This window comes from Mytilus trossulus, unplaced genomic scaffold (assembly GCF_036588685.1).
Source record: "Mytilus trossulus isolate FHL-02 unplaced genomic scaffold, PNRI_Mtr1.1.1.hap1 h1tg000024l__unscaffolded, whole genome shotgun sequence".
Lineage (NCBI taxonomy): Eukaryota > Metazoa > Mollusca > Bivalvia > Mytilida > Mytilidae > Mytilus > Mytilus trossulus.
Genome location: NW_026963290.1, coordinates 5,547,454 through 5,573,452, shown reverse-complemented (window position 1 = coordinate 5,573,452; position 25,999 = coordinate 5,547,454). Strand labels below are relative to the sequence as shown.

The following is a 25,999-nucleotide window of genomic DNA, read 5'->3' as shown; positions in this document are numbered from 1 at the left end:
ATTTTGAATTTTTCGAAAAACTAAGGATTTTCTTATCCCAGGCATAGGTTCCAAATGTACCTTAGCCGTATTTGGCACATTTTTTTTGGAATTTTGGTTCTTCAATGCTCTTCAACTTTTTACTTGTTTGGCTTTTTAAATATTTTGATATGAGCGTCACTGATGAGTCTTACGTAGACGAAACGCGCGTCTGACGTACTAAATTATAATCCTGGTACCTTTGATAACTATACAAATAGGCATAAAAGTGAAAACTCATCAAATATACTGGCCTTTACACCAGACATGCGTTTCCTTTACGTAAATCTCATTATCAATGGCACTCGATTCAAAAGAATTGCAAAGCCAAATCAAACGATATGAAGTCTACGAGCAGAGCATTATTGACTGAAAATTCTAGAAAATGGTGCCAACTATAACTATTGATCACTAATGCAATCTGTACCTGTATGTTTTGCATATTTGATAAATTTACCGAAAAGGAATATGTCAATGCTGTTTTATGTTTGTATTGTATTCCTGTCACGTAATGGTGTCGTTTTAGCGATTTTTTTTTTAACATTATCATGTTTCCATCAGTTTTAGATTATAACCCAAATTTGTTTTCTCTTAATCGATTTATAACGTTTGAAAACCGTTATACTACTATTGCCTTTATGTCTGTCATCAAATTTTACCAAAACAATATCAGATATATCACTTACACAGCGCAACTGCAGCTAGAACTTTACAACAGCTTATTTGGATGTTGCTGTCTTCTTCAAATTCATTTATCCATTTGTTAATAGTAAGTATTTTGTTCTTCTCTCTAAATGTATTGTACCTTTTCTCTAAAATACGAAACAAAAATCATATATGAAATGTAAGTCTGCTTTTTTTGTTGTTGAAAACACCTAAAATTATTTAAAAAATCATATTTACAAAAAATAAATGAATATTTGTCTTAGACGCAAATTTCACCCTTGCAATACTTATCGTTTGTAGTTTAATAGAAAAAAGGGATTATGCCATTAATGTATGATATGTTGAACATTATCTATTTCAAAACAGATGCTGCTTTATTTATTCAATGCTATAAAAAAAAGAAGGCATGACTACTTTATTCAAAATAATAAAAACTAAGGACATATGTCTAACAGATGGTGTTACTACAACTGTAAAATAACAACTCCAAATGTGTTCACAAAGTTAAAAGAAATTTGAATTGAGAATCGAAACATTTTAATACATAGTCATTTAGCATACCAGTTTGAAGCATGTTTTCATAAAACCGACTTAGACTCAGTACTGCCTCTGAATTATTGTTTGTCATGTCTATTATTTTCAGCAGTAATTCTTCAGCTTGGTCAATGTATCCTTCGTCTATTCCTATAGTAACAGAAGCAAAATTTGTACCTCAGTGTGGATCTTTGATTTTCACGTTTTAATTGTTTCCCATTTCATAAATCCGGGGCCTTTTAAAGCTAACAAAAGGGTTTGTGTTTTTCTCATTTTAAAAGCGTATCGTGACATTAATGGCTAACGTCTTCGTCATTTGGCCTTTGGAGATGGACAGTTGGCTCATTGGCAATGATACAACATCTCAATATGTTATATGTTATGTATGTGACCGAGTAGATAGAATAGCCTTGTCAAGGGTTATAATGTTCTCTTTTCTTGAGAGAATCTGTGTTGATATCAAATATTTCATCATTTCATATTTTCACCACTTAAATTCATGCAGTTTGAAATTTGTTTAGTTTCTGCCTTATTTGCTCTCATCTCGTTTACCTTAAATCTCCTTTCTGTCATTTATTTTTCGCAACACACAAATCAATTTAAAAACATATCATTTATATTTTAACCAAACCAGCTTATGTACAGTTTATTCAATGGAACAGAAATGACAGGTGACAAATGTAAAGACTTTTTAATAACGTAGTTTATAGTCCATAGCGAAGAAAGCCCATTTATTTCAGTTCTGTTTAAAAGTTACAAACTTACCTAAAATTGCTGATAATCTCGACAAAATATTGCTTGCAAATAAAAGAATATCTGTAAATTCTCGAGACACACTTTTGGTGCACAGTACTGTTCTTATTATCTTCAAACCACCTTCTTCCAGGAAATTATAGCAAGCATCATCTAATATACAAAATGAAATACAAAAACATAAAATTCAAAAATTCTAAGATACGTTAGATCTACTCATATTAATTAGACATGAATGCTGGACTTTTTAAATGTTATCTTTAGACGTGTAACTTTTTTCATTCGATTCATTTGTTTTTTCATTCGATTCATTTGTTTTTTCATTCGATTCATTTGTTTTTTCATTCGATTCATTTCAATGTTGTATCATGTGTACTTTTGTTTGTCTGTTTGTCCTTTTCATTTTAGCCATGGCGTTGTCAGTTTATTTTCGATTTATGAGTTTGAATGTCCCTCTGGTATTTTTCGTCCCTCTTGAATACCATCATACCAAAACTCTACTCTTATGTAAAAAAAAAAAAAAAAAAAGAACCAACTGACCTCTTTTGAATACTGACAAATGATGGTCATTCACGCATAATGTATTGATTTGCAAAGATTCTGTCGATTCCAACTTCCTTCAGGCTCTTTTAAAGTCAAATGTATTTGTAGTGTGTGTATTACACCAAGTGCATATTTGTAAATAACGAACTTAGCGCTATGACACTGGTATTTTACTTACCAATTTCTATCACATTGCCAATGGTCTGAAGTGCTGAAAGTAAGTTGTTGTCGCAGTCGCTTTCTGCTGTAATCGCCTTTAATACTGCTGATACACACCCGCTTTTCACTGCTGTCACTTTGTTTTTGTAAACTAAAAAGGAACAAAAAGGTGTGTTTCAACGAAACGGTGTTTTTCAAAATATGAGTAGGAAGAGGGATAACTCTAATATATTTTCATATTTAGTTTTTTGTTTTACTTTCCTTTCGTAATTGAAATATGCAAGAATTCATAGAATCGATAAACTGTAACTGTACATTATAATTTTAAAGTTACCGTTAGCTGTTATGTTGGTTAAGGCTAGACAGCCGATTTCTTGTAACTCTTCTGATGTCTCCAATGTCAACATGGCTGATACTATAACCTTAGAACCTCCTTCTGTTTCAATGTGTAATCTGTGTTGCTCTACAAAATAAGTAGATACAAATTGCACTTAACTTTTGTGTACTGTATTAAATAATATATCCGTCTAACAATCCATTACATAAACCAGATGCTCCGCACGGCGCAGCTTTATACGACCGCAGAGGTTGAACCCTGAAAAGTTGGGGCAAGTATGGACACAACATTCAAGCTGGGTTCAGCTCTAAATTTGGATTGCGATTAAATACTTGACACAGCATAGGTTTCTGTCACAGAATGAATGTGGTCTAATGAACTTTAAAAAAAATTTGCTTTTGAGCAATTCACTATGCTGTTGAATATTAATCCTCTCAAAAAAATGTTTGAAGAAATTTTCTTTTTATTTATGAAATCTGTAATGAAAAAAATTGACCCCCCAATTTTTTTTTCACATCCCCCTTTTCCTTATTTCAAAACTGATCTCAATTTAAATTTCTAAGGAAGTTTGCAACAATAACTATTCATTCAAATACATCATAAAATATTAAAATGTAAAAAAAGTGCTTGTTATCACTGAATGGTAAAGATTGTTTTTATCTATCAGTTGGTAGTAAAAGTGAATATACATTGTATATTGTATAAAACAATGATTTAAAGTGATTCAACTACTATTCTGGACAAAGAAAGATAACTCCAATTGAAATCCAATATTGTGCAATTAGATCTTTCTTGCTATTGTGCAATACTGTGCAATTGAAAATATTTGCTATTGCACAATACAGTGCAATTGAAGATTTCTTGCTATTGCACAATACTGTGCAATTGAAGATTTCTTGCTATTGCTGAATACTGTGCAATTGAAAATTTCTTGCTATTGCACAATACTTAATATATTAATTTTGGATCCTGATTTTGACCAACTTGAAAACTGGGCCCATAATAAAAAAATCTAAGTACATGTTAAGATTCAGCATATCAAAGAGGCCCAAGAATTCAATTTTTGTTAAAATAAAACTTAGTTTAATTTTGGACCCTTTGGACTTAAATGTAGACCAATTTTAAAACGGGACATACACAGTTAGATTTGGCATATCAAAGAACCCCAATTATTCAATTTTTGATGAAATCAAACAAAGTTTAATTTTGGACCCTGATTTGGACCAACTTGAAAACTGGGCCAATAATAAAAAATCTAAGTACATTTTTAGATTCAGCATATCAAAGAACCCCAAGGATTCAATTTTTGTTAAAATCAAACTAAGTTTAATTTTGGACCCTTTGGACCTTAATGTAGACCAATTTGAAAAAGGGACCAAAAATTAAGAATCTACATACACAGTTAGATTCGGCATATCAAATAACCCCAATTATTCAATTTATGATGAAATCAAACAAAGTTTAATTTTGGACCCTTTATTCCTAAACTGTTTAGACCAAAACTCCCAAAATCAATACCAAAATTCCTTTTGTGGTCATAAACATTGTGTTTAAATTTCATAGATTTATATTTACTTAAACTAAAGTTATAGTGCGAAAACCAAGAATAATGCTTATTTGGGCCCTTTTTTGGCCTCCAATTCCTTAACTGTTGGAACCAAATCTCCCAATATCAATCCCAACCTTTCTTTTGTGGTCATAAACCTTGTGTCAAAATTTCATAGATTTCTATTAACTTAAACTAAAGTTATAGTGCGAAAACCAAGAAAATGCTTATTTGGGCCCTTTTTGGCCCCTTATTCCTAAAATGTTGGGACCAAAACTCCCAAAATCAATCCCAACCTTCCTTTTGTGGTCATAAACCTTGTGTTAAAATTTCATAGATTTCTATCCACTTTTACTAAAGTTAGAGTGCGAAAACTAAAAGTATTCGGACGACGACGACGACGACGACACAGACGACGACGCCAACGTGATAGCAATATAGGACGAAAAAAATTTCAAATTTTGCGGTCGTATAAAAACATTTCAAGCATTCGACAAAACAAAGAAAAACAGAGCTTTTGTTAGAAGGGGGAACTCTAAATAAAATTTTATAGTTATATACCGATTTTTAATAGTCATTAATCGATTAAGAGTAAACAAATCCGGGTCACAAACCCAAACCAAAGGATATTCATCAACGTTAACTATAAGAGGAAAACAACGGAACGAAAAATTCTACCACAATTTGCACAACAATCTCTTTGTAAAAACATGGAAGATTAAATCATACAGACAACCATTGGACACGTTTTGAAATGTGTTCAATAATTTGAAAGATCATTATTAAATGGTATATCAGAACTATTTCGCAGTCGATAAACAAACAGACAGAAATTAAAACGAGAAGGAGCAATTATTTTAATTAGAGGACAATGAAGCTTAAATAAAGTCAACAGTAATATACCGCTGTTCAAAACTCATAAATTCATGGACAAAAACAAAATCGGGGTAACAAACTAAAACCGATATATTAAATATAAGAGAAGAACAACGACACAACACTCAAATGTAACACACACAGAAACGGACCAAGCATCAGACAAAATCCCTCGATAATAACAAATATAACATCAAAACCAAATACATGAATTTGGGATAGACAAGTACCGCGACACGTCTTATCGCAATTTGAATTTACACTCACAAAATATCTATATTACTTCTTAATGCATCATTTGAGGATTGATGATGTTAAAGTGACCTATGCGATTACTAAAATGTACAAATAGATAAAAATGCAGAAGTATGTGTAACATATTGACTTTTATTATTATTCTAGTTTAACTCTCGTGTTTTTTCCAAACTTACCACATACAGCTACGTTTCCAATGATCCGACAGCCATGTTCCTGTATAGGGCAATGATCTGGGTACTGGGACATGGTTTTAACGATTAATGGTATACCGTTGCTTGAAACAAATCGATGAAGAATCGTTTCTATAAAAGAAGAAAAATGGCATGGATTTTCAGTGATATTTTTAATCTTTATTATTGAAATTTCCTTATCTGATCAATCTCCTTTATGGAATAAAGTGAACTTTGGTTGTGTGATTACCAAACTTAGTAATTGAAGATTCCCATAATATGTTTATTCACTCATTTCTGTATAAGAACTATTATATAAAATGTATAAAAGAGTAAAAACAATGGAAATTTGGGATTATTCCATGTATTATGTGAGATGAATTGCAAAAATGGTATATACATTGTTTAACCAATTATAATAAAATTATATACATATGTTTTTATAATGAATATTTGTTCATGCTGTGTTGAACAACTTTTATCCTGTTTACTATTTTCCCATATACCATCATTAGTAACTGCAACTTATGTTTTGGATTTTTTTTTTAGATATATCCATACCTGTAACAGTTATGGTTTCGCTAATGGCAAACAATAATTGTTCCTGCAGGTCTATATTGTCCAAGAACATGCTCGTTGCATCCAATAACACATGGACTATATCATGACTGATGTTGACATCAAATGGTTTGTCTGCAAAAAATAGAGGTATGTTATGTTGGATACTTTCTTCTCTTTTGGGGTTATGTGTCGACTGTCAAATATATGTTTTTTTATTTTAACTCATGTTTATGTTTGTTTTTTTTATTAAATTATTATTTTAAAATCTGACCTTACGGCTTCTAGGTAAGGCTAAATGAATATACTCAATTCGTTTATTTTACCAAAAAAGGCGTAGGTTGGTATATACAATGATTTTATTGTTTAGAATATTTTACAAAGAATTATATAGGGATAATATTTGAACTTCAACTGAGCTTAACCAAATACAGTTTAAAAAAAAGTTTAAGACATGAAAACTTATGATCGTACCAAGTCAGGAATATGACAGTTGTTATCCATTCGTTTTATTTGTTTGATTTTGCCATTTGATTACAAACTTTCCGTTTTGAATTTATCTCCGAGTACAGTATTTTTCTAAATTTCACTTTTTGGTAGATAACACAGTTTTACTCGTCTTACCATGTGCAATTACGTTACAGATTGTCCAGCAACCGTATTCTTGTATAATTTCTATGGAAGGAAAGTGTTTCATTCCTTGAATTAGTTTCTCCATGCCACATGAACTACATACATCTTTACACGATTCCTCTAGAAAAATAATACATTTTATAAGAGACAAATATGCAAAGAAAAGGAGACGGAATAATACACCAAAGTAATAATAAAAAATCATACGTAGAAGAATAAAGGCAACAGTATAGAAGAAAAACAACATTACCATGGCAAATAAATGGAAGAAAAGACGAACAACAAAACACTTAATAAAAAACTTGAGCAATACAAACTTCACCAAAAATAGGAATTGAGCTCATGTGCCCCAGAAGGGTATGCATATCCTGTTCATCATGTACTACTGAGTGACTCGTAGTTATGATAATGGAAAAATTGGTGTGACGTCCCAAAGAAATCAAGCAAAAGAAGACTATTGGGAAAATATCGAAAATTAAATAAGAAGATATGAGATTATCCACATTTTAATGGGTTATGTATCTTGTATCACGACCATTTACTGGCTTTATTTTATTCAATAATAGTCATATATAATACTTAAATTATATTGTACATAAATACACATGCTTTACTGATATAACTGATATGAAGTTTGAAGATACGCAGTTAAAGATACCCAAAAGAACTAATTAAATGAAGAGACAACAAGTTTATGATAGACAGAAAACAAGTTAAATCAACAACTTCCAAATACAAAACGAAAAACTATCGGTTGCATATAAACTCATCATAGATACCAGATATAAAATTTAATATTTACGCCAGACATTTCGTCTACAAAAGACTCATCAGTGACGCTCGAATCAAAAATTTTATAAAAAGCCAAATAAAAACACACGACCTAACAAAGGTTAACTAATCAAATGGACTGATATTAGTATTGCCTGGCCCACATGTAACGATCATTGATATTGATATTCCAGAAGAGATATTAATCGTTTTTTATCGATGTAAAACTTTTTAAAATATGGTTTCGATATGCACTTGTATTAAAAAATGATAGTATTGTTGATTGATTGACTGATTGTTAACGCCACTTTCAGCACATTTGTTCTATTTCGTGACAGTCAGTCAAAATTGATGGATGAATTCGGAGTGCCCGAATATAACCACCGATCTTAATTCAATTTGGAAGAAAAATTTAAAATCCTAGCTAATTACGATAGAAGTCGAGCGCATCTCGTTTGAAATTCAAATCACAACCTCGGTGTTGACAGGCTAGTGATACAGTGGTTCAATTACTTAGACCTCTCGACTCATATGATACTAGTAGTATGATAGCGTGAAATATACAATAAGGATTCGACTTTCACTACTAAGTATTTTCAGTATAAGATTTACCATATTTTGTAAGACATGCTAAAGCCCATGTAGCACATTCTAACAACCGTTCATCTTCTCTGCTTCTCTCTAAAGTATGCAGCGTTATCTTAAGAGCACCTGCATTGACAACATCGGTACATATCTCATCTAAAATTAAGTTGACAATTAAAAATTTCATTTTAATCAAATTTAAGGATGTCAAAAATGACAAATATGAGTAAAAAAAACTTGATATTCAAAAAATTAATAATTCAAGTGCAAATGTTTATTGTCATATAAACTCTGAACAATATAATAAGTTTGTGACAAATAATATAACAATACACAGAATACATTGAAAATTAAAATTATGTGTAGACCTTTTTACATGCATTCTTGTGAAAGATATGTACATTATTTTGTGTAAGTCTGTCTTTCTGTTTGTCAAAATAACAATTGTCAGCCCTGTTAAAACCAACTGAAGTATAAGTGCTATGTCAATAACAGTTTCGAGACTGAGGTATCACCATTTCATGAAGTAACATCCTTGAGAGTTGATATGATAAAATGTTGGTCAAGCACAGGCACTGTCTCAGAAAAAAAAACCTATATACCTTTATAAAGGTTAATAGGGAAAAAAGTTCTATGACGAGTGTCTGTGTGGTCAAGGCTGCTTTTATATTACTATACCATCGGACATTAAATGACATAAAAAACAAATTGACAAAAAACAGTAACAGTTGTAAGCATGATATTTCGTCCTTTACTCATTTCTCTTACCGTGTACTGCAAAACTTCCAAGGGCTCTACAACCGTTCTCTAATACTTCGTTATTGTCTTCAAACTTTTGCATGGCACCAATAATTACATGTACTCCTCCAATAAACATGAGAGACCTCGCGATGTCGACTAGAATACACAAATGACAGTTATTATCACCATTTTTTGTAAATCAAAGCACTCATTTCATCTGACCACTTCATTTTCTGTTTCCAAAATTTGAAGCTGGTATAATTCATACAATGACCAATATGAACAACATAAATTTAATGACATGATGTTGTGGTTTGTACATTGTGATAATTTTTTTCTGGAATAGTATACAACACACAAGTTTGCTTTTTCTTGATATTCTGCACAATTATATTGCTTTTAGAAAATATCTATACTGGGATCATGCGACATAATGGTGAATTACTGTAACTGAGTATATGAAGCAAGTGGAAACACTATACCCTTTGAATATGAAATAGTTTGTCAGAATGTCAGATACAATATAGTAGGTACTTACCGGAGTTTACTAAATTTGATAAGATAAAACAGCACTGTTTGACAATATCGCTATAGTCGCCATGCCTTGACATTGTGGTAAGGACGATGGTATGACAAGATTTGTCAATCATGGAATCTATAATATCTGTGTTATCTACAATACATATTGAATTATATATTAGGAAGATGAACCTTGTTTTTCATATAAATCTCAATATCCAAAGACAAAAATCTTTACAAATCAGCAGTGTTACTACATGTCTAATAGTTGGTTGTTTGTTGCTTAACTTCCTATGGCAGATATTTCATCAATATTCTGCATATTCGTGGCGACAGCTTATTCAACAAAGGATCATTAAAGACAGCTTATTTAACAAAGGATCAATAAAGTATGTTCTTCAAAGTGGTCTTGGTGACTTTATAATACATTGTGGTTCTGGTTTTATTGTGTTACTGGGTTACTGTTCCCTGGACGTATATCTCACATATATATATACTTTATATGTACTTTTATTATATTTTGATTGTTAAATAACCAGAATTGAAAGAAATGTAAATTAAAAATTTCTCCTTACCGGTCATAACAAGATACCCTAATATGTCTAATATGGTCTGCAGGAGTTCTGCGTCGTCAATCTTGATTTGTACAAGTTCTATTAGAAATGAGATTCCATCTTCTTTGTGGACATGAACACAATTGGCATCTGTAATAGAAATATGTAATTCCTGTAAGTTAGGCTCAAATAATTCGATCTTGTAGCCTAAATTTATACCAAGTATATAATGTTTCATATAATTATTCCATTTTTCGCATACTTCTACTGAAATGATATTATCATTGTAATAAATTTTCTTTAAATTGATGATTGCTATTGCTACCATCAAACCGACTTTACATAACAAATACTTAATAGTAGAACTGTAGTATCTAACTGATAATGATCACTATCTCGAATAATAATATCTATAACCTGAAAAGAAATATCTTCGGTAATTGAAAGGTTTAACTAATAAAGTAAAATATATACCTGAATATGATGTCATTTTTAATAAAGTTTGGCAAGCTGATTTTATGAGATCTTTGCTGTCTGTAAACTGTTTCATTGCTTTGATAACACAAGATATCCCCTCTTGTTTCGCCAGCAAAACATGAAGAGAGTCTGAAATGTAAACATCGATTGATTTCATTGTAAATTTATTGTTTTATATACAATGGAGTCAAAATAAATGCACTTTTAAAAAGAATTCTTTAGGAACGCGTAAAATTGTGCATGCTGCTCCATTCCGGAGATGCCTGCATAGCAATTGTGGCTTGACTAATGTGGATATACTCTGTATTTTCTAAGTTGCATTCATGAAATTTGTAGCTTGGCACACGTAGACATCCTTTGTCATTCCTTAGTTGCATGCATGGAATTTTTAGATGGACGCACTTAGACATCCTATACCAGTTCTTGATTGCATGCAATTGATGTTTTGGCTTGACACATGTACACCCCCTATGTCATTTCTTGTTTGAATACATGAAAGTGAGGTTAGACATTTGTAGACAAACTATATGCCATTCCAAGTTACATGCATCGAAATACTGGCTTAGTGCATGTAGACAGGCTATGCCATTCCGCTGTTGCATGCTTGGAAAAAGTGGCTTGACATATGCTGGCTCGACGCATGTAGACAACCTATGCCATTCCTAAATTGCATGCACTGTGATTAAAGTTTGATATATGTAGGCTGCGATTACGTAAGCGAAGTAAACTCGATGACCGAGGCAGTCATATGTAGGGCGTTGCACGATTTATAAATACATATTATTATTAAAGACTGAAAAAATTATAACCTAAATACCTAATACCAAGCTCGTCTCTTCAATCTAAAATCCATATTGTATTTACTTTATATTAAATATCTTTGTTTTAGCAATGAAATTTAATAAGCTAAAATTAAACATCTTTACCAAATAGATAAGACGTTTATAATCCGTAGTGGTGTCACTTTCAACATTTTGTTTGCCCAAGCTTTCTCTTTTATAAATATCGTAATCATACTTGACAGGTCATTCTAAATTACGAACTTAGATATAAACCATATAATTCCATCTTAAAACAATATCAATATTATTTGATAGAGAATAATATCTGTTTAAATGGCATACGGTAGATTTATGTAATATGTCCTCGAAAAAGAAAAACGTTCAGGTGAATAAAACTGAATAAAACTGATCCTCTTTTTCTCGAATAAGACCTAGCGAATTACACGTTTCACAGGATTTTTACTAAATTAAATATGACCAATAAGACAAATGCCACCAATTCGTGGCACCTGAGATTACCCTGGTTTTCAGTAGGGTTTGAGTTACTCAGTCTTTATTTGTTTTATGTTTTTTGTTTTGTGTTTTTGGGGATTTAACCATTTGTTTCCGACTAATTGGTTTGTCTATCCTTTTGGTACCCGTCGTCGTGTCTCTTTTATCAACATTGGCGAACGCTGTCATAGTAAGAAAACAAATTGTTAGCAGTCTTTTGTCATTATGAAATGCTGTAACTGTTTACTTGTAACTACCTACCGTCATTAGCGAATGATGCCATTCTGCGACAGAAATCTGTTTGACATTTGGAACTGTTTGGTTTCTGTTTCATTTCCTTAATTATATCTTTAATTGATAATTTTTCACTGTAGAATGTGGAGTGTAATTCGTCTGAAAAATATAATATAATTAAATCCGTAATTCCTTGCTTAAGACAAACCTTGTTTTATACAATATAATTTTTAAGGTGGTTGGACGCCCGAGTGGGGACGTACAGCAGGATTAAAGTTGTAGATTAAGTTAATTACTAGTATAAAAAACATCATAGCCCTCTTTTCGACCGATCAATCGCCTGCCCGCTCAATACTCTGCATATTATAAGTCAAACTTGAACTACGTTCAACCTGCACAAAACTTGATTTTTTTTATTACTAAGATTCATGGTTGAGAGTCATGGTTTATAGCATGCCCTTTTCCATACAGGCCCTGGTATCAGAGAGTTAAATAATGAAATATGTTCATAGACCAAAATTACTTTAATTTCTTTTTTGGATAATACTCGATCAACGGACCACTCTCTTATGTAGCCACTTCAAAATAATGTTCACACACCAAATGCATTACAGAATGAGCCATTTAAAAACAGATATACATGATATATTTTTGTTTACGATCAAATAGGGGTCGGGTCTGAACTGAAACCCCACCCCTTTCCCCCGAAAAAAGAATTCTAACCAAATGTTCATTGCTATGTACATAAATTAAACATGTATTACACATTTGATAGCATATACTCAACTGTTAAGTACTTATTTTATTTACTTTGCAGGTGGTAATAGCCTATAAAATATTTGTAATCTGAAATGTTTTTAAGTTGTTGAAAGAAATGATTTTTAGGCTGAACCATGGCACCCGGCAATATAACGTTTGGACAAATTACTTGTTTTCGTTTTACATTAATTGGTTGTCCGGTAAAGAGGACAAGTAAGTGAATTGTCGTTGCACTTCTCAAACTGATAATAAAGTCTTCTGCATTATAGCACATTAAAGATAACAGGATTATTAAGGGTTGTTATACCTGTGGCGAGACCTGAGTTTAAGTGGGAAATTTTAGTCAACAAAAAGCTATGGTCCCGTTTTGCAAGTGTAACCTTAGCAATTATAGTTTGACAAAATAAATAAAGATTGACTGTGCTATAGAAGATACGCCCTACTTGAAGCATATGACAGCTAAGCAGTAAGAAGGGACAAATCAGGCTTTGAAGACATTTTATCAAAATGAGTATACCGAAATAAATCTCCCTTAACAGTTTATTGGTCTTTTTTACCTCACTTATAGTAATTTGCGAATGACTAAAATAATTTTTTTTCAATTAAAGTAAATTCCTAATACAAAATTTCAATCCTGGTATATATGATGAGTGTATTTCCAAGGGTTAATAACATTGTTATAAAAACTGTATAACTTATTGCAATCGTAACGTAACAACTCGGCCATTCTCGCTATGCAGTACAATGACGTTATTTATTCGTGCAACCAGAAAGGCCGAGTAGTTTCGATTGTAACTTATTGTTCGGATTTTTTTTACTCAAATGTAATAAAATACTTACCTCTTGGAGCCATTGTAGATTTACTGTTTCCTTTGTTATTTTCTGAAAAACGAACAGCATAATATTTGACAATAATTAACATCAAATTCATTTACAGTTGATCAGCACATTCCATCTTTGTATATTCTAAGTCAACAAATAATGTTTTGTTACAAGGCACTATACTTAAGTATATGCTAGACGTACAATGTTGTGTTACAAGGCACTACTTAATTATATGCTAGATGTACAAACTATCACTTCTGTTTATATACCCAGTATTTGACACAGTTTTTTTTATTAATTGAACCTCATTTTGATCACCAGGGTTTATATCATAATGCTAAAAACTGACATTAGTCGAATGAAGTGCTTTGAAAATCAAAATAAAAGTTTATATATGTATTACTATTAACCCCTATCGAAGACCCTGACTTTCTGCCTTTGATGCATGCACTTTGATGGTCCGTTTAAACATTAAATTAATTGTTTGAGTTTTATCTATAAGGACGTGATAAGATCGATATAGAATAGAAGTGCCCTTATACATAATCTTATAACTCTTCAGATTTGTGTTAAACAAACACGTATATCATACTTTTTGTTGATAAACAATGTCAAAGTCAAGAGCTAAACCATAACAACATGTCATTAGGTGGACAGCTTAGTTTCTGTGAGAAAGTACGCCATTCTAAAATTAGGTTCTCAAATTAGTCATACATTTTAAATAAGTACTCGGAGTAAAGCATCTGTGCTTGAAATCGAATCTAGTATTAGTATCTTGATTGGTTGGAATCTGAGTGCGAGTACGAATATCGCAACTTCAGTTTTCATGACTACTAGGCCAGGGACTATCCAACTAACGCTTCAACAAATTTAACAAAGAAAAGTCAAGACTTTAAACGAACAAAATACAAACAACAGTAGCAATTTTACATTATACAGATAAAGTATTTGTATGCGAAAGTTCATGATTTATCATTTTGCTGTCCAATAAAACGTTTAGCATTGTACATTTGTAACAGCATTGTTCAGATTTGCTTTCCATATTGAATTTACTGCTTTCGGCCGTTTATGTTTTTAACGTTTATAATGACATCTACTCATTACAATTGCAGTGATTCTTTATCGCCAATCACGCGCAAATCTGGAATAAGAGCAAAGACTCGTAGGTTTGTATAAAACCTTTTATTCGACATAACACTCCCTTTTTTTATTCAATTTGAACACTCGTTTTATTCTTGTAGTGAACATTTAAAACTTCGAATAACATCAAGCGGAAGAAATATACAAAACAATACATACTTCGAATAATTTCTATTTCAAAACTTACTTACCAAACTGTTTTACTATTTCATTTAAGAGACCAGCTCTTGTAATCTAAGAGAGACCCGCTCTCTTTGTCGTTCAAAATATTATGATATTATGAGTTGGGCGTGGATGGAATCCGTGTTAAATAGTAAATACACCCATCAGTAATATTGGCCTTTCAACCTTTGTTTAATGTTTAGCTTACAGTGTTTGTTTTCATCAAGCTGTATCTATATATAGTTGCTACCCTGGTGTATTATTTGCTTAGAAACAATTGTATCTAATAAGCTTTTTCATTTTGATTTTAAAAATCTTAAACGAGTTATGACGAAGATAATAAAACATGAATATTCATTTCAATTATTTTTTTTCAAAACGAGTAAGTTATATATCTTATAATGACGAAGTATTTTGTGCTTCATGACCCTGATTGAATGCAAACAACTTATGCGTGCAATGCTGAAATTATAGATTTAACATTAAGATAGGGTTCTTTTTATATATAGAATCCTGTTTAAGTCATCTTCGCTAGCAAATGGTTACGTTACTTGGTATAATTTTATATGTATTACAAACGCATTAGTATGTAGTTCTAACCTTTATTATTATAACTTCAAACGTCACTTGTTGTTAAGTCATACAATAAAACAAGATGGTTGAGATTGCTTCTAATCTTTTTTTTTATTTTTAAAAACTCAAATACAAACTATCGTTAATTTTCATGAAGCTAAGGCTAAACGTCATTTTTTCTCAAAGCGTTTACATTGGCCAGAGTATACGCATGTCCTACATTGTATCTTATACGTAAACCTCTAGTCAGGTACTAGAACATCATTTGTTAGAAAATTTGAATTAACATAATCTTTATGTTGTACAATTGCAAATATGTCAGGTGTATATGGTCCGGAACATATACATTTCAGGATGTTTCATGTGTCTCTTTAATTGATATATTTAACCATATTTTATATATTGTAACACACGTTGGTCTTTTTTTTGGCAAACGAAGAATTAAAAATGTCATTATAACAAAAGCAGCAACTTCCTCGTCAATTTGGAACTTACTAGTCTTATTGGCAATCATACCACATCTTCTTTTTATAATTAGTCGCTTAGATTGTTCTACTTGCACCTTCATAATATGGTGCTTAAAATATATGTTATGGGCTTCCCAATCATTTGGAATAAAGCATTGTGCATTAGATCAGGTATCAAAGTTTATTTCTTTCGTTTTTTCTTTAATATATCACGATTAAACGTTCAGCTCAAGCATGACAGAAAAATAAAGCCCTTAAAATTTCTGTGTACTTTAAAGATAAGATGACTCAAGACCAAAGTTAAACAAAGAGGGCGGTAGTTCTCTTTAACGACCGTTCAATAATAAACCAAACTATTTCTTTTATTATATTATTATATTCCGCACTTATCTTAATACTTGTCTTTTCCAAACTTGTCAATTTATTTACAATAGATATAAGATACATAAAAAGAAATTTAATGACATAGAACCGGAAATACAGTCACGTTCATACAAATTCGTGAAATACTAAGCACTGCAAAGATAGTCGAGTTTATTACTAGTATCCAAGGAAAAAATGTATTTGAATTTCTGCGTATTACTTCTACTGGGCCATGATGGTGCTATATCATATTTAATACTCGTGCCACTTTTTAATTGTCACGTGATATAGACTTCAGCAATTATAAGTTTGTAAAAATCTTATGACACAATGTGGTTTAAGTATTGGAAATTTCATATTTTATATATTACGCGTTCTTAATTATAGACATATGTAATATTTTTGTCATATCCTATCTTATAAAACTACGTGGTCATAAAAAAAATCATATATATGTTTCCTACAACTTGAAGTTTCCACAGAAGTTTTTTCTGTCCATTTAACTAGAATCTTCCATTTTATTAAGTTAAGATCAAGAACGACGACCTTTTTCGTGTGATCAACTTCAAGTTAACGAACCGTTTACAATTCAGATAATTTTGAGCTTATTTATATTTGTTTTAAGCAGTTTTTCTTCAATTTCAACCGGTTTGTAAACTCATAATCTTGCAATCCCTCCCCCTAAGAACATATTTTCTTTATCTTTTTATCAATCTTTTTTATACGAAATTGTTATTATTCTTTAATAAAGGAATGTCATAAATCCTTCTTTTTTCTATATTTAAGAAAAATACAAATTCTTGTTTTATTGTAATTGGAAGCCCTCCTCCTTTGCCCTCCACAAAATAATATTTTTTATCAATAAAAGTAAACAGGAGTCAGGCGCCACGACCAAAACTTAATTTTGATTGTAAAGATTATTCTAAACAGTTTAATAAAATAAATCGAAATTGCGCAATTTTGAACATGATAGTTTAGAGTATCAAATAAATTCTTTTCAAATCGGCCTTACTCTCTGATGAACCGCAAATGAATGAATCAATCATTATAAAGTTCTTCCGAAATTATTACGCACTACCATCCACAATATTAACCGTGTTTGATAAAAGTGAATTAGCCAAAAAATATACTCCCAGAAAATTAAAATCAAATGGCAAAATTAAAAGCTCCAACATATCAAACGAATAACGGTACAGACATTTTCTTATGTAGAAAACGTTGAACAAAACCTCTCTGACTTGTATGATATGAAAGTTGCATTAAATTCCATTATATTAACAACGATGTGTGAGTAAGCAGTTAGCAAATAAATTTTTCAATGCGCAATATGACGCTTTTTAATATATATATTACTCGCCTAAATATGTGTCGACTACATTCGGATGAAATGGACTAAACTTAATTTCTTTGATTAAGACTACAAACAAAAGAGTCCTGATATTTGGTACCCGACTTTGGCGTGTAAAGTTTAACGATGTTATGCGTGCAGAATTTCATTTTTTTACCCAATACATTTAGATCGATGCACTTATTTTATGTTTCCATCGACTTTTACTTATACTTACTGCTATTCATACCTCTCTGATATTCATCAGACATTATCATGTTAAGCGGGTTTTCAGATCCTCCCTTCTGCATATTTGCCTCGTATTTGTAAAAACATGTTCTATTGTCAATTAATTATGTATATATACAAAATATTGAGAATTTGAAATGCAGAGGTCCTCAGAATATAAACAGGACATGACAAATATCAAACTCATTTGCTTCATCATTTAGTACATAAAATTATAATTATAACTTTTTGTTTTCTGTTTGGTAATGAATCAGAATAAGATTTATGCATCATAAATGCATGGTCAAATTATTTGTAACTACACTTGATAATTCAAGTCCTACTATACAATAGAAACCATTACACTTGTGGTTAGATTAGACACAGTTATGCTGGAACAACGTAAATTAGGTTTTTCAAAAGTTGGATAACACCTGGAAAATTTTGATTGGAGAAGGTACTATAGAAAGAGTCTTGGTATTCCCGGTGGAAACGGAACCGTAAAGAGAGTCTTGGTATTTACAGTTGAAATGGTACCGTAGTGAAGTGTAAACTGTATAGTAAAGAGCCTTCGTGTTTAAAGTGTCGAGAGCCTTAACTTTAATGAGGAGTCGTTTCGTTCTGATTCATAAAGTATATATGTTTACACGTAATTGAAGATCTCAAATGGTTCTGTAGAGATAACCTGTGTAAATTCGTGGAGACGATACAGTTTAAAACATAGGTACTTTCAATCGGAGGCAATACCATAGAGAGCCTTGGTTCATAAAAAGTGGAGAACCTCACTATTTGAAGCGAGATGGTACCGTAGATAGAATTGGTATTTAAAGTGCAGACGGTGCCGCAGAGATAATTGATAAAGTGTAGACGGTGCCGCAGAGATAATTGGTATTTAAAGTGGAAACGGTGTCGTAGAGAGAATTGGTAATTAAAGTGTAGACGGTGATATCAGAGATATCAGAGATAATTGGTATTTAAAGTGAAGACGGTACCGCAGAGAGAATTGGTATTTAAAGTAGAGACGGTTCCGCAGAGAATCTCGCTATTCAAAGTGTGCATACTCCTGTTTAAAGTCATTTGAAAGTTTCCATTACATCTAGCTATTCATTATTTTGATGATATGTTTTGTTAAGTTTTTGTTTACAGTTACTCTTTATCTATATTTTTAAACAATGAATTGTCAAAACGGTACAAATGGGTAGAAATTGTCATTAAAAAACACAAAACGCTTGTAAGAAGTCAATTATTGATTTTGATTATGCTGAAATATTTGTAAATCTTAATAATTTCGACTTATTTTTACTTGCTACAGCTTCTTTTAACTATTATAGTTTTGAAGAGAGTAAAAATAGGGGAAAAAAAGACCACACATACACAAAATGGCCAACACTTGTCTTTGAATGGCAATATGACAGACGGTTTTGGTCATGTTGACTTATTTGGAAATTGTGTTAAGCTTACAGTTGTGCTTTATACCTTTTAATTGTCTATAATGCAGTTTTTACGATTACAGCAAAATAAACGCAAAATATAAGTAAACATCGTATTTTAAAAGCAATAATTCAACCTCGTAGTCGCTAACGATTTCTTGACTATTTACTTATGAATTGGTCTCGGTTTTTTTTTATCATTCTTGTTGTTTACAATTTCTCTCTTTCTACGAAAATTTCGCAAAAAAAAACCACAAAGATGGGTACAAATCATCATTACAGGGAATTAAGTCCAATATAAATTGGACTGAGGATTTCGGCCATTTGATATATTTGACGGTATTGTCTGGATTATTATTTTCTATGTTTAAAGTTTTACAAAACACATAGAAATGGGTAAATACTCGTCGCGGAAGGACAAAAGCTCCTTTACGGAGTCGACTTAACATTTCGATTATGTTGATTTTTCTTGCAGATTACTTTTGAAAATCAAAGAATCGCTTTGTCACCATAGTTTTTAAAACAAACGCAAAACAAGAATGTGTCCAAAGTACACAGATGCCCCACTCAATCATTTTCCATGTTCCATGGACCGTGAAATCGATTAAAAATCTAATTTGGCATTAAAATTAGAAAAATTATAATATAGGAAACGTGTGTACTAAGTTTCAAGTTGATTTGATTTCAATTTCATCAAAACCTACCTTGACCGAAAACTTTAACCTGAAACTCCCACTTTCATTTATATGTTCAATGGACCGTGAAATTGGGGTTAAAGTCTAATTTGGCTTTAAAATTAGAAATATCATATCATAAGCAACAAGTGTAATAAGTTTCAAGTTAATTGGACTTCAAAAACTACCTTGACCAAAAACTTAAACCTGAAGCGGGACGGACGGACGAACGTACGGAGCCACAGACAAGAAAATATAATGCCCCTCTACTATCGTAGGTTGGGCATAACAAGAATGTGTCCATAGTACACGGATGCCCAACTCGCACTATCATTTTCTATGTTCAGTGAACCGTGAAATTGGGGGTCAAAACACTAATTTGGCATTAAAGTTATAAAGATCATATCATAGGACACATGTGTACTAAGTTTTAAGTTGATTGGACTTCAACTTCATCAAAAACTATCTTGACCAAAAACTTTAACCTGAAGCGGGACGAACGGACAGAAGGACACACGGACGAAAGGACGGACGGACGGACGAACGGACAGAAGGACACACGGACGAAAGGACGGACGGACGAACGAACGAACGGCCGCACAGACCAGAAAACATAATGCACCTCTTCTATCGTAGGTGGGGCATAAAAGTACAAATCGTCATTTAAGGCTCAAAACTCGTTTGACAATTGCGGTCAAGCTGAGAAGTAAGTAAATCGCATGTTCCCAAGACATAACAACAAGACACTCTAGGGATGCTTGTGGTCATGTTGGTTGCAATTTGATCTGGAAGAGAAAAACTCTTTTAACGGAATACGACGTATTATGAAAAGCTCACACTGGTTCTTCCAGACAGGCTAGTTTATAATGAGGTATGGCTTAATTAGCAGCTATTAAAACCCAAATAGACGCCTACAGGTCAATGAGCAAAAACCAAAATGCCATAATAGGTTTACATTTGATTCATTGGCAGCTTATCTATTCATACATATACTGGAAGAAGTATAATTAGGCAAGTGTTGAAATAAAGAGTTTTTAAATTTCGCGGGCAGTACGTCGACTGAGCGTGAGCAAAAGCGTATAAAACGCGTGTCGATTACGGCCTCCGAATTTAGATATTTCCTTAAAAGTTGGCGTTTCTTTTGAAAACAGATTGTTTCAAAGACAAATTTAAGAACTACAAAAAATTACAATTATACGTCAAATCACAAATATTTCCGACTTTGTATGGTTTCAAAGGAGTTGCGACTCAATGAAGTCGGAGTCTTTCTATTAGAAGTATTGATTGTTACAAGAATCGTAATATTAAAATTGAACTGAAAATGTGTTCGACCAGAAAGTTAGCACTTGTATTAGTTTGGATGTTACTTATAAAAAAAAATCTAACGGTGTGATCATATGCACACATGGTACTCTATAAACAATATGCAAGCACGATAGGTTGGTATGTTATTATACAATATATCGTGTCAAAAATGTACATTGTTTATAAATAAACATGACCTTAAACTCTTAAAAAACGAATTCCAATGTTTGATCATGAAAAGTAGATTGACATGACATGTTAGATGTTTGTTTAGATATAAACAATACTGTTACGGTATCTACGTTATCTATTTGTGGCTAATAAGATGTATAGGGTAGAAAAACTGGTCTCAAAATAATGATACATTTACCATATCTTGCTTGAAATATCGTACAGTTATAACATAAACGAAATAAGGTAAAATGTTTGAAACCACAAAAATCCCATAGCTACTGTTATCAGATCCTCACGTGCTTTATGTTAGAGTGTGAAGTGCTAGCTGAATAAAACAACTTACTTGAATTGATTTTGGAGTACAAACACATCCCTTCAGCACCATTTATTTCTATGTCAAATGATGGGTACAGCGCACTCAGACTGCTAGCAATTGTTTCAACATCAACTGTCAATAACGACCTCTCATCACAATGCTGTATTAAAACATCCAATGTAATTTGCTTTGTTTCCCTGCGAACGGCTGCGTCTGGCAATTGTGTGGTATTGTTACGTTTTGAAAGTTTGTTTTTAATTATACCATTTACCTGTAAGCTCGTCCTTCTGGTAGCCGTTGGTGGTGCTACAAAACTGGTTTTCCTTACTTTAGATTTTGATACAGATGGAGATAGTGAGTATCTTCTTGTTGACATGGCAACAACTGAATCCCGTCTTCCTGGTCTTCCTGTATCTTCGTTTAACAAAGCAGATGTCTTCCGAATAGGATTTCCTTTACTGTCTCTTCGGACCTCTGTTTCTCTGGTACTACCATGCATCCCATTCACAGTATCTTCCATTAAATAAGTAGATATTTTCCGAATAGGATTAACATTACTGTTTCTTCGAACCTTTCTATTTTTTATACTTCCATTCACAGTATCATCCAATATGGCATTAGAATTACTTGCATTTTGTTGATGCCTTTTGACATCATATAATGTTTTGAATTCTTCATTGTTGTTTTCACTAGTTATCATCTCTGATTTCAATACAGTTAAACCATTTTGCATACTCCTGTTGCGTTGTTTGATTTGATTTTTAGAATTATCATTGTCATGACTTAGATTTTTGCCGGTCCTATTTTGTACCTGGAATTGTCCATTTGGTTGAATACCATCGGTTCCGTTTGTCATTTCTTTAGCTGCTTGTTTGCATGGTTTACACTTTAAACTGTCTAGATATTGGTCCATCAATACCTGCTTTTTAACTTTTCTCACTTTGACAAACGGTTTACCATTTACCACATGGTCAGCATTCAAGAAATTCGTTTTTGTTAAGATTTTAGCTTGCGTTTTAGTCGTCATTATTTTCAAATCTAAAACGATAAGAAATGCGTGTATAACGATTAGAGACAAATTAGGAAGATTTCAATTATCATTACAGTGGTAGTGTTAGTTTTGGGTAATATAGTAATCTGAATGTAAACAGTAGTTGACAGTCGTGTTAACGTTCAAAGCAGCTCTACAATTAAATGTCGAAATTTTTATCTCAATAATCCGATAAAGGGGGTAGATCTTGGTGCATGTTTCTCTATATTGGTATGCACGTTAGTCATCGAATATCACTATGCGCGTAGGGAAAAATGCTTCCGACGTGAAAACTTAGTAACTATGTTAACATTGTCAGTATTTGATTCGAAAATACTTACATCAAATACGTGCTTAAACTTACATATCTTTTATTCGATTTTCTATCGAAATATTTTGTTACGCCTTTAACTAAAATTCAAACATCATACATGTCAAAAACCCCTCTTGAAGAAAACGTGAAAAGCACATTATCAAACCAATATAAATGCACGCCACAAATTCATCATATCAATCGGTGAAGGTCAAAAGTTAATCAATCTAAGAAACAATTGAGTTGATTATCAAAATATATTTAACGTTAGTACAAAAAGACTGATACGTGCACTAGGTATAGACAAAAATTATCGCACCGTAACAATTTACCGGTTTTCATAAAGGCAGATACAATAGGAATTGTAATTCCGTTTGGGCTTCAAAATTATTGTTTTGCCATTGAATACTGCAGATTGTGTCTGCTGTTATGACTGCCATAGCATTGGCTTGTTCAGTGTGTACTTCAGAATTTGTTCTGTATTGTCTGCAATGGATGCAATGACGGAACGATTGCATTCACCTTACATAAAACAATGTTGCTCTTTTGCCACAAAAAATATGAAAACTTTGCGGGCAAAAAATTAGCATATAATGAACATGTATTTCTAACCTCTAAATTGAAGAATGCATCAGTGTGAAAAAATATAAATACATCAGATAATGATAATGTATTTATTTGGTATTCACTGCAAGAAAAAGGTGATGAAAATTCTATAAAGGTTTTAACTATCACAATGCAAAAGAATATTATCATTGCTATACCTAATGAGCGCCTCTTCGACATTTTTTTTATCTGAATAGAATCTTATCAAAAGCTGACCTTAAAGTACTTGTACTGTTTGTCCATTTTCTATCAACGATTTGAAATTTTTAAACCGATTTTACATTGATACATTTGCTGCTACAAAATCTAGGGAATTATTTTGAATAAGGAATATATCTCTCTTATGCAAATCTCTAATTCCTTGTACAACTTAGTTATACTTTTTGTTCTAAATAGACTCATCATAGATGCCAGGATTATATTTTTAAATTAACGCCAGACACGCGTTTCGTCTAAAAAAAATGAAATCAGAAAAATACTGAACTCAGAAGAAAATCAATTCGGAAAGTCCATAATCACATGGCAAAATCAAATAACACACATACACATCAAAAACGAATGGACAAATACTGTCATATTCCTGAATTGGTATTTTCAAATGTAGACTCATCAGTCTTTATTTAAGTAAGTTTTGGAGTTGATAACATTTCTTCTTTGAGCATTATTGAGGAGACATTTATTGTCAAAGTGAGCATCTGGTGCAGAAAAATTAATATCGTTAATGTTGTAACAGCAAACAGATGATTTAACTTAAACTACTTAAACCGGGACATTAAATACACGTTTTTTATAATTAAAAAAAGAAAGTTGTTCATATTATCTGGGACTATAATATTTAGATAGTATAAATAAAGGCAACAGTAGTATACCGCTGTTTTAAATTCATGCCCAACCTCCCACTTTTATGGCGATGTTAAATAAAACATCAAAATGACAACATTACATGACAGGACTACAATACAAATAAATGCGAGAACATATAGAACAAAGAAACACACGAATAATAGCTAACGCAAGATACCAGGTTTAAAATTTAATATGCCAGACGTGCGTTTCGTCTACACAAGATTTACCAGTGACGCTCAGATGAAAAAGGTTCGAAAGCCAAAACAAGTACAAAGTTGAAGAGCACTGATGACCAAAAGTTCCAAAAATCGGTGACCAATACGGCTAGGGCATTATAGTCACAGTTATTATAAGTTTGCTTTCAGTATTCATTCTTTCTTGCTTCAACGATTGGATTATTTTGTCATATTATAAAATTTGTTTATCTGTTAACGTAGATGATACCTTAGATAAATATGTTTATTAAAGTGTCACATATAGATTGCCATAAAACATATACAACAATTATAATATTTACACATACAACAGTCAATATCCAGCCATAAATACTGACTTATGAGACACTAAGTTAATACATTATAAAAGTACTAATATTAAGTGTAAAAAGTAAGATCACAAAAAAAAATCAAAAAAACAAGTCACTAATCAAACAAAAGCTCAAACACATCAAACGAATACGGAAAACAACTGTCATATTTCCGACATTGCACAGACATTATAATTATAACAATGATATTAATTATAAGTGTAATACATTATTATTGATGATAATAATATCGATAATACATTTGTCTAGTTTTATCAAAACTTTTGAATTATTACTCAATTTTGAAATTGTTTATCCTGCGATAGATCTGTTCTTGATTTAATTCGTTCATTGCCTCGTCCGGAACTTGATTCTGCATGAGATTTCGTTTTAGACATGTGTAATAGACGGACGAAAGGGGGCGATATTCTAAGAAATTTCATTAAAAAAAATAGGAGAAAATAATATCAAGATAATTTAAGATTTTTATAAATAAACATTCCCTACCTTTGTTTTTTAAACTGTTAATGAAGCCACTGTGTAAAACATTATATATATAAAAGCAGGAAGTCATATCAGTGGGTGACTGCTACTCATCTCTGTCTTCTAAGTGCTGCATGACATTTTTTACCTTTTCAAGTAACAATGGACTTCTTATAACACTAGTATCAAATCGCTAATCTTGCTTCTCGTTGTTGTCCTTTTTTCAGGCGTGTGTGTTAATTTACA

At 31.9% G+C, this 25,999-nt stretch overlaps 1 protein-coding gene across 1 annotated transcript; it reads right to left on the bottom strand.

Annotated features, from left to right (window-relative positions):
• Positions 1 to 696: 696 nt before the first annotated feature.
• LOC134699070 (uncharacterized) lies at positions 697 to 25,999 on the bottom strand. Its single transcript, XM_063560757.1, has 17 exons — positions 25,778 to 25,999; positions 21,977 to 22,987; positions 13,806 to 13,847; positions 12,234 to 12,365; positions 10,696 to 10,827; positions 10,243 to 10,371; positions 9,687 to 9,821; positions 9,176 to 9,304; positions 8,435 to 8,563; positions 7,043 to 7,171; positions 6,422 to 6,553; positions 5,864 to 5,992; positions 3,008 to 3,136; positions 2,693 to 2,824; positions 1,984 to 2,124; positions 1,246 to 1,368; positions 697 to 830 (listed from the first exon to the last, which is right to left on the bottom strand). The coding sequence occupies exons 1-17, from the start codon at positions 25,842 to 25,844 to the stop codon at positions 697 to 699; spliced, it is 2,955 nt and encodes a 984-aa protein (XP_063416827.1). The 5' UTR covers positions 25,845 to 25,999.

Bases quoted from the DNA above. Each gene is read 5' to 3' on its own strand.
- LOC134699070 (XM_063560757.1), bottom strand. From the start codon at position 25,844: ATGACTTCCTGCTTTTATATATATAATGTTTTACACAGTGGCTTCATT. The intron at 10,372-10,695 runs GTATATATTTTA...TTTCTATTACAG, and splicing joins AAAAATGACATCATATTCAG to ATGCCAATTGTGTTCATGTC. The intron at 1,369-1,983 runs GTAAGTTTGTAA...CTGTTACTATAG, and splicing joins GAGATTATCAGCAATTTTAG to GAATAGACGAAGGATACATT.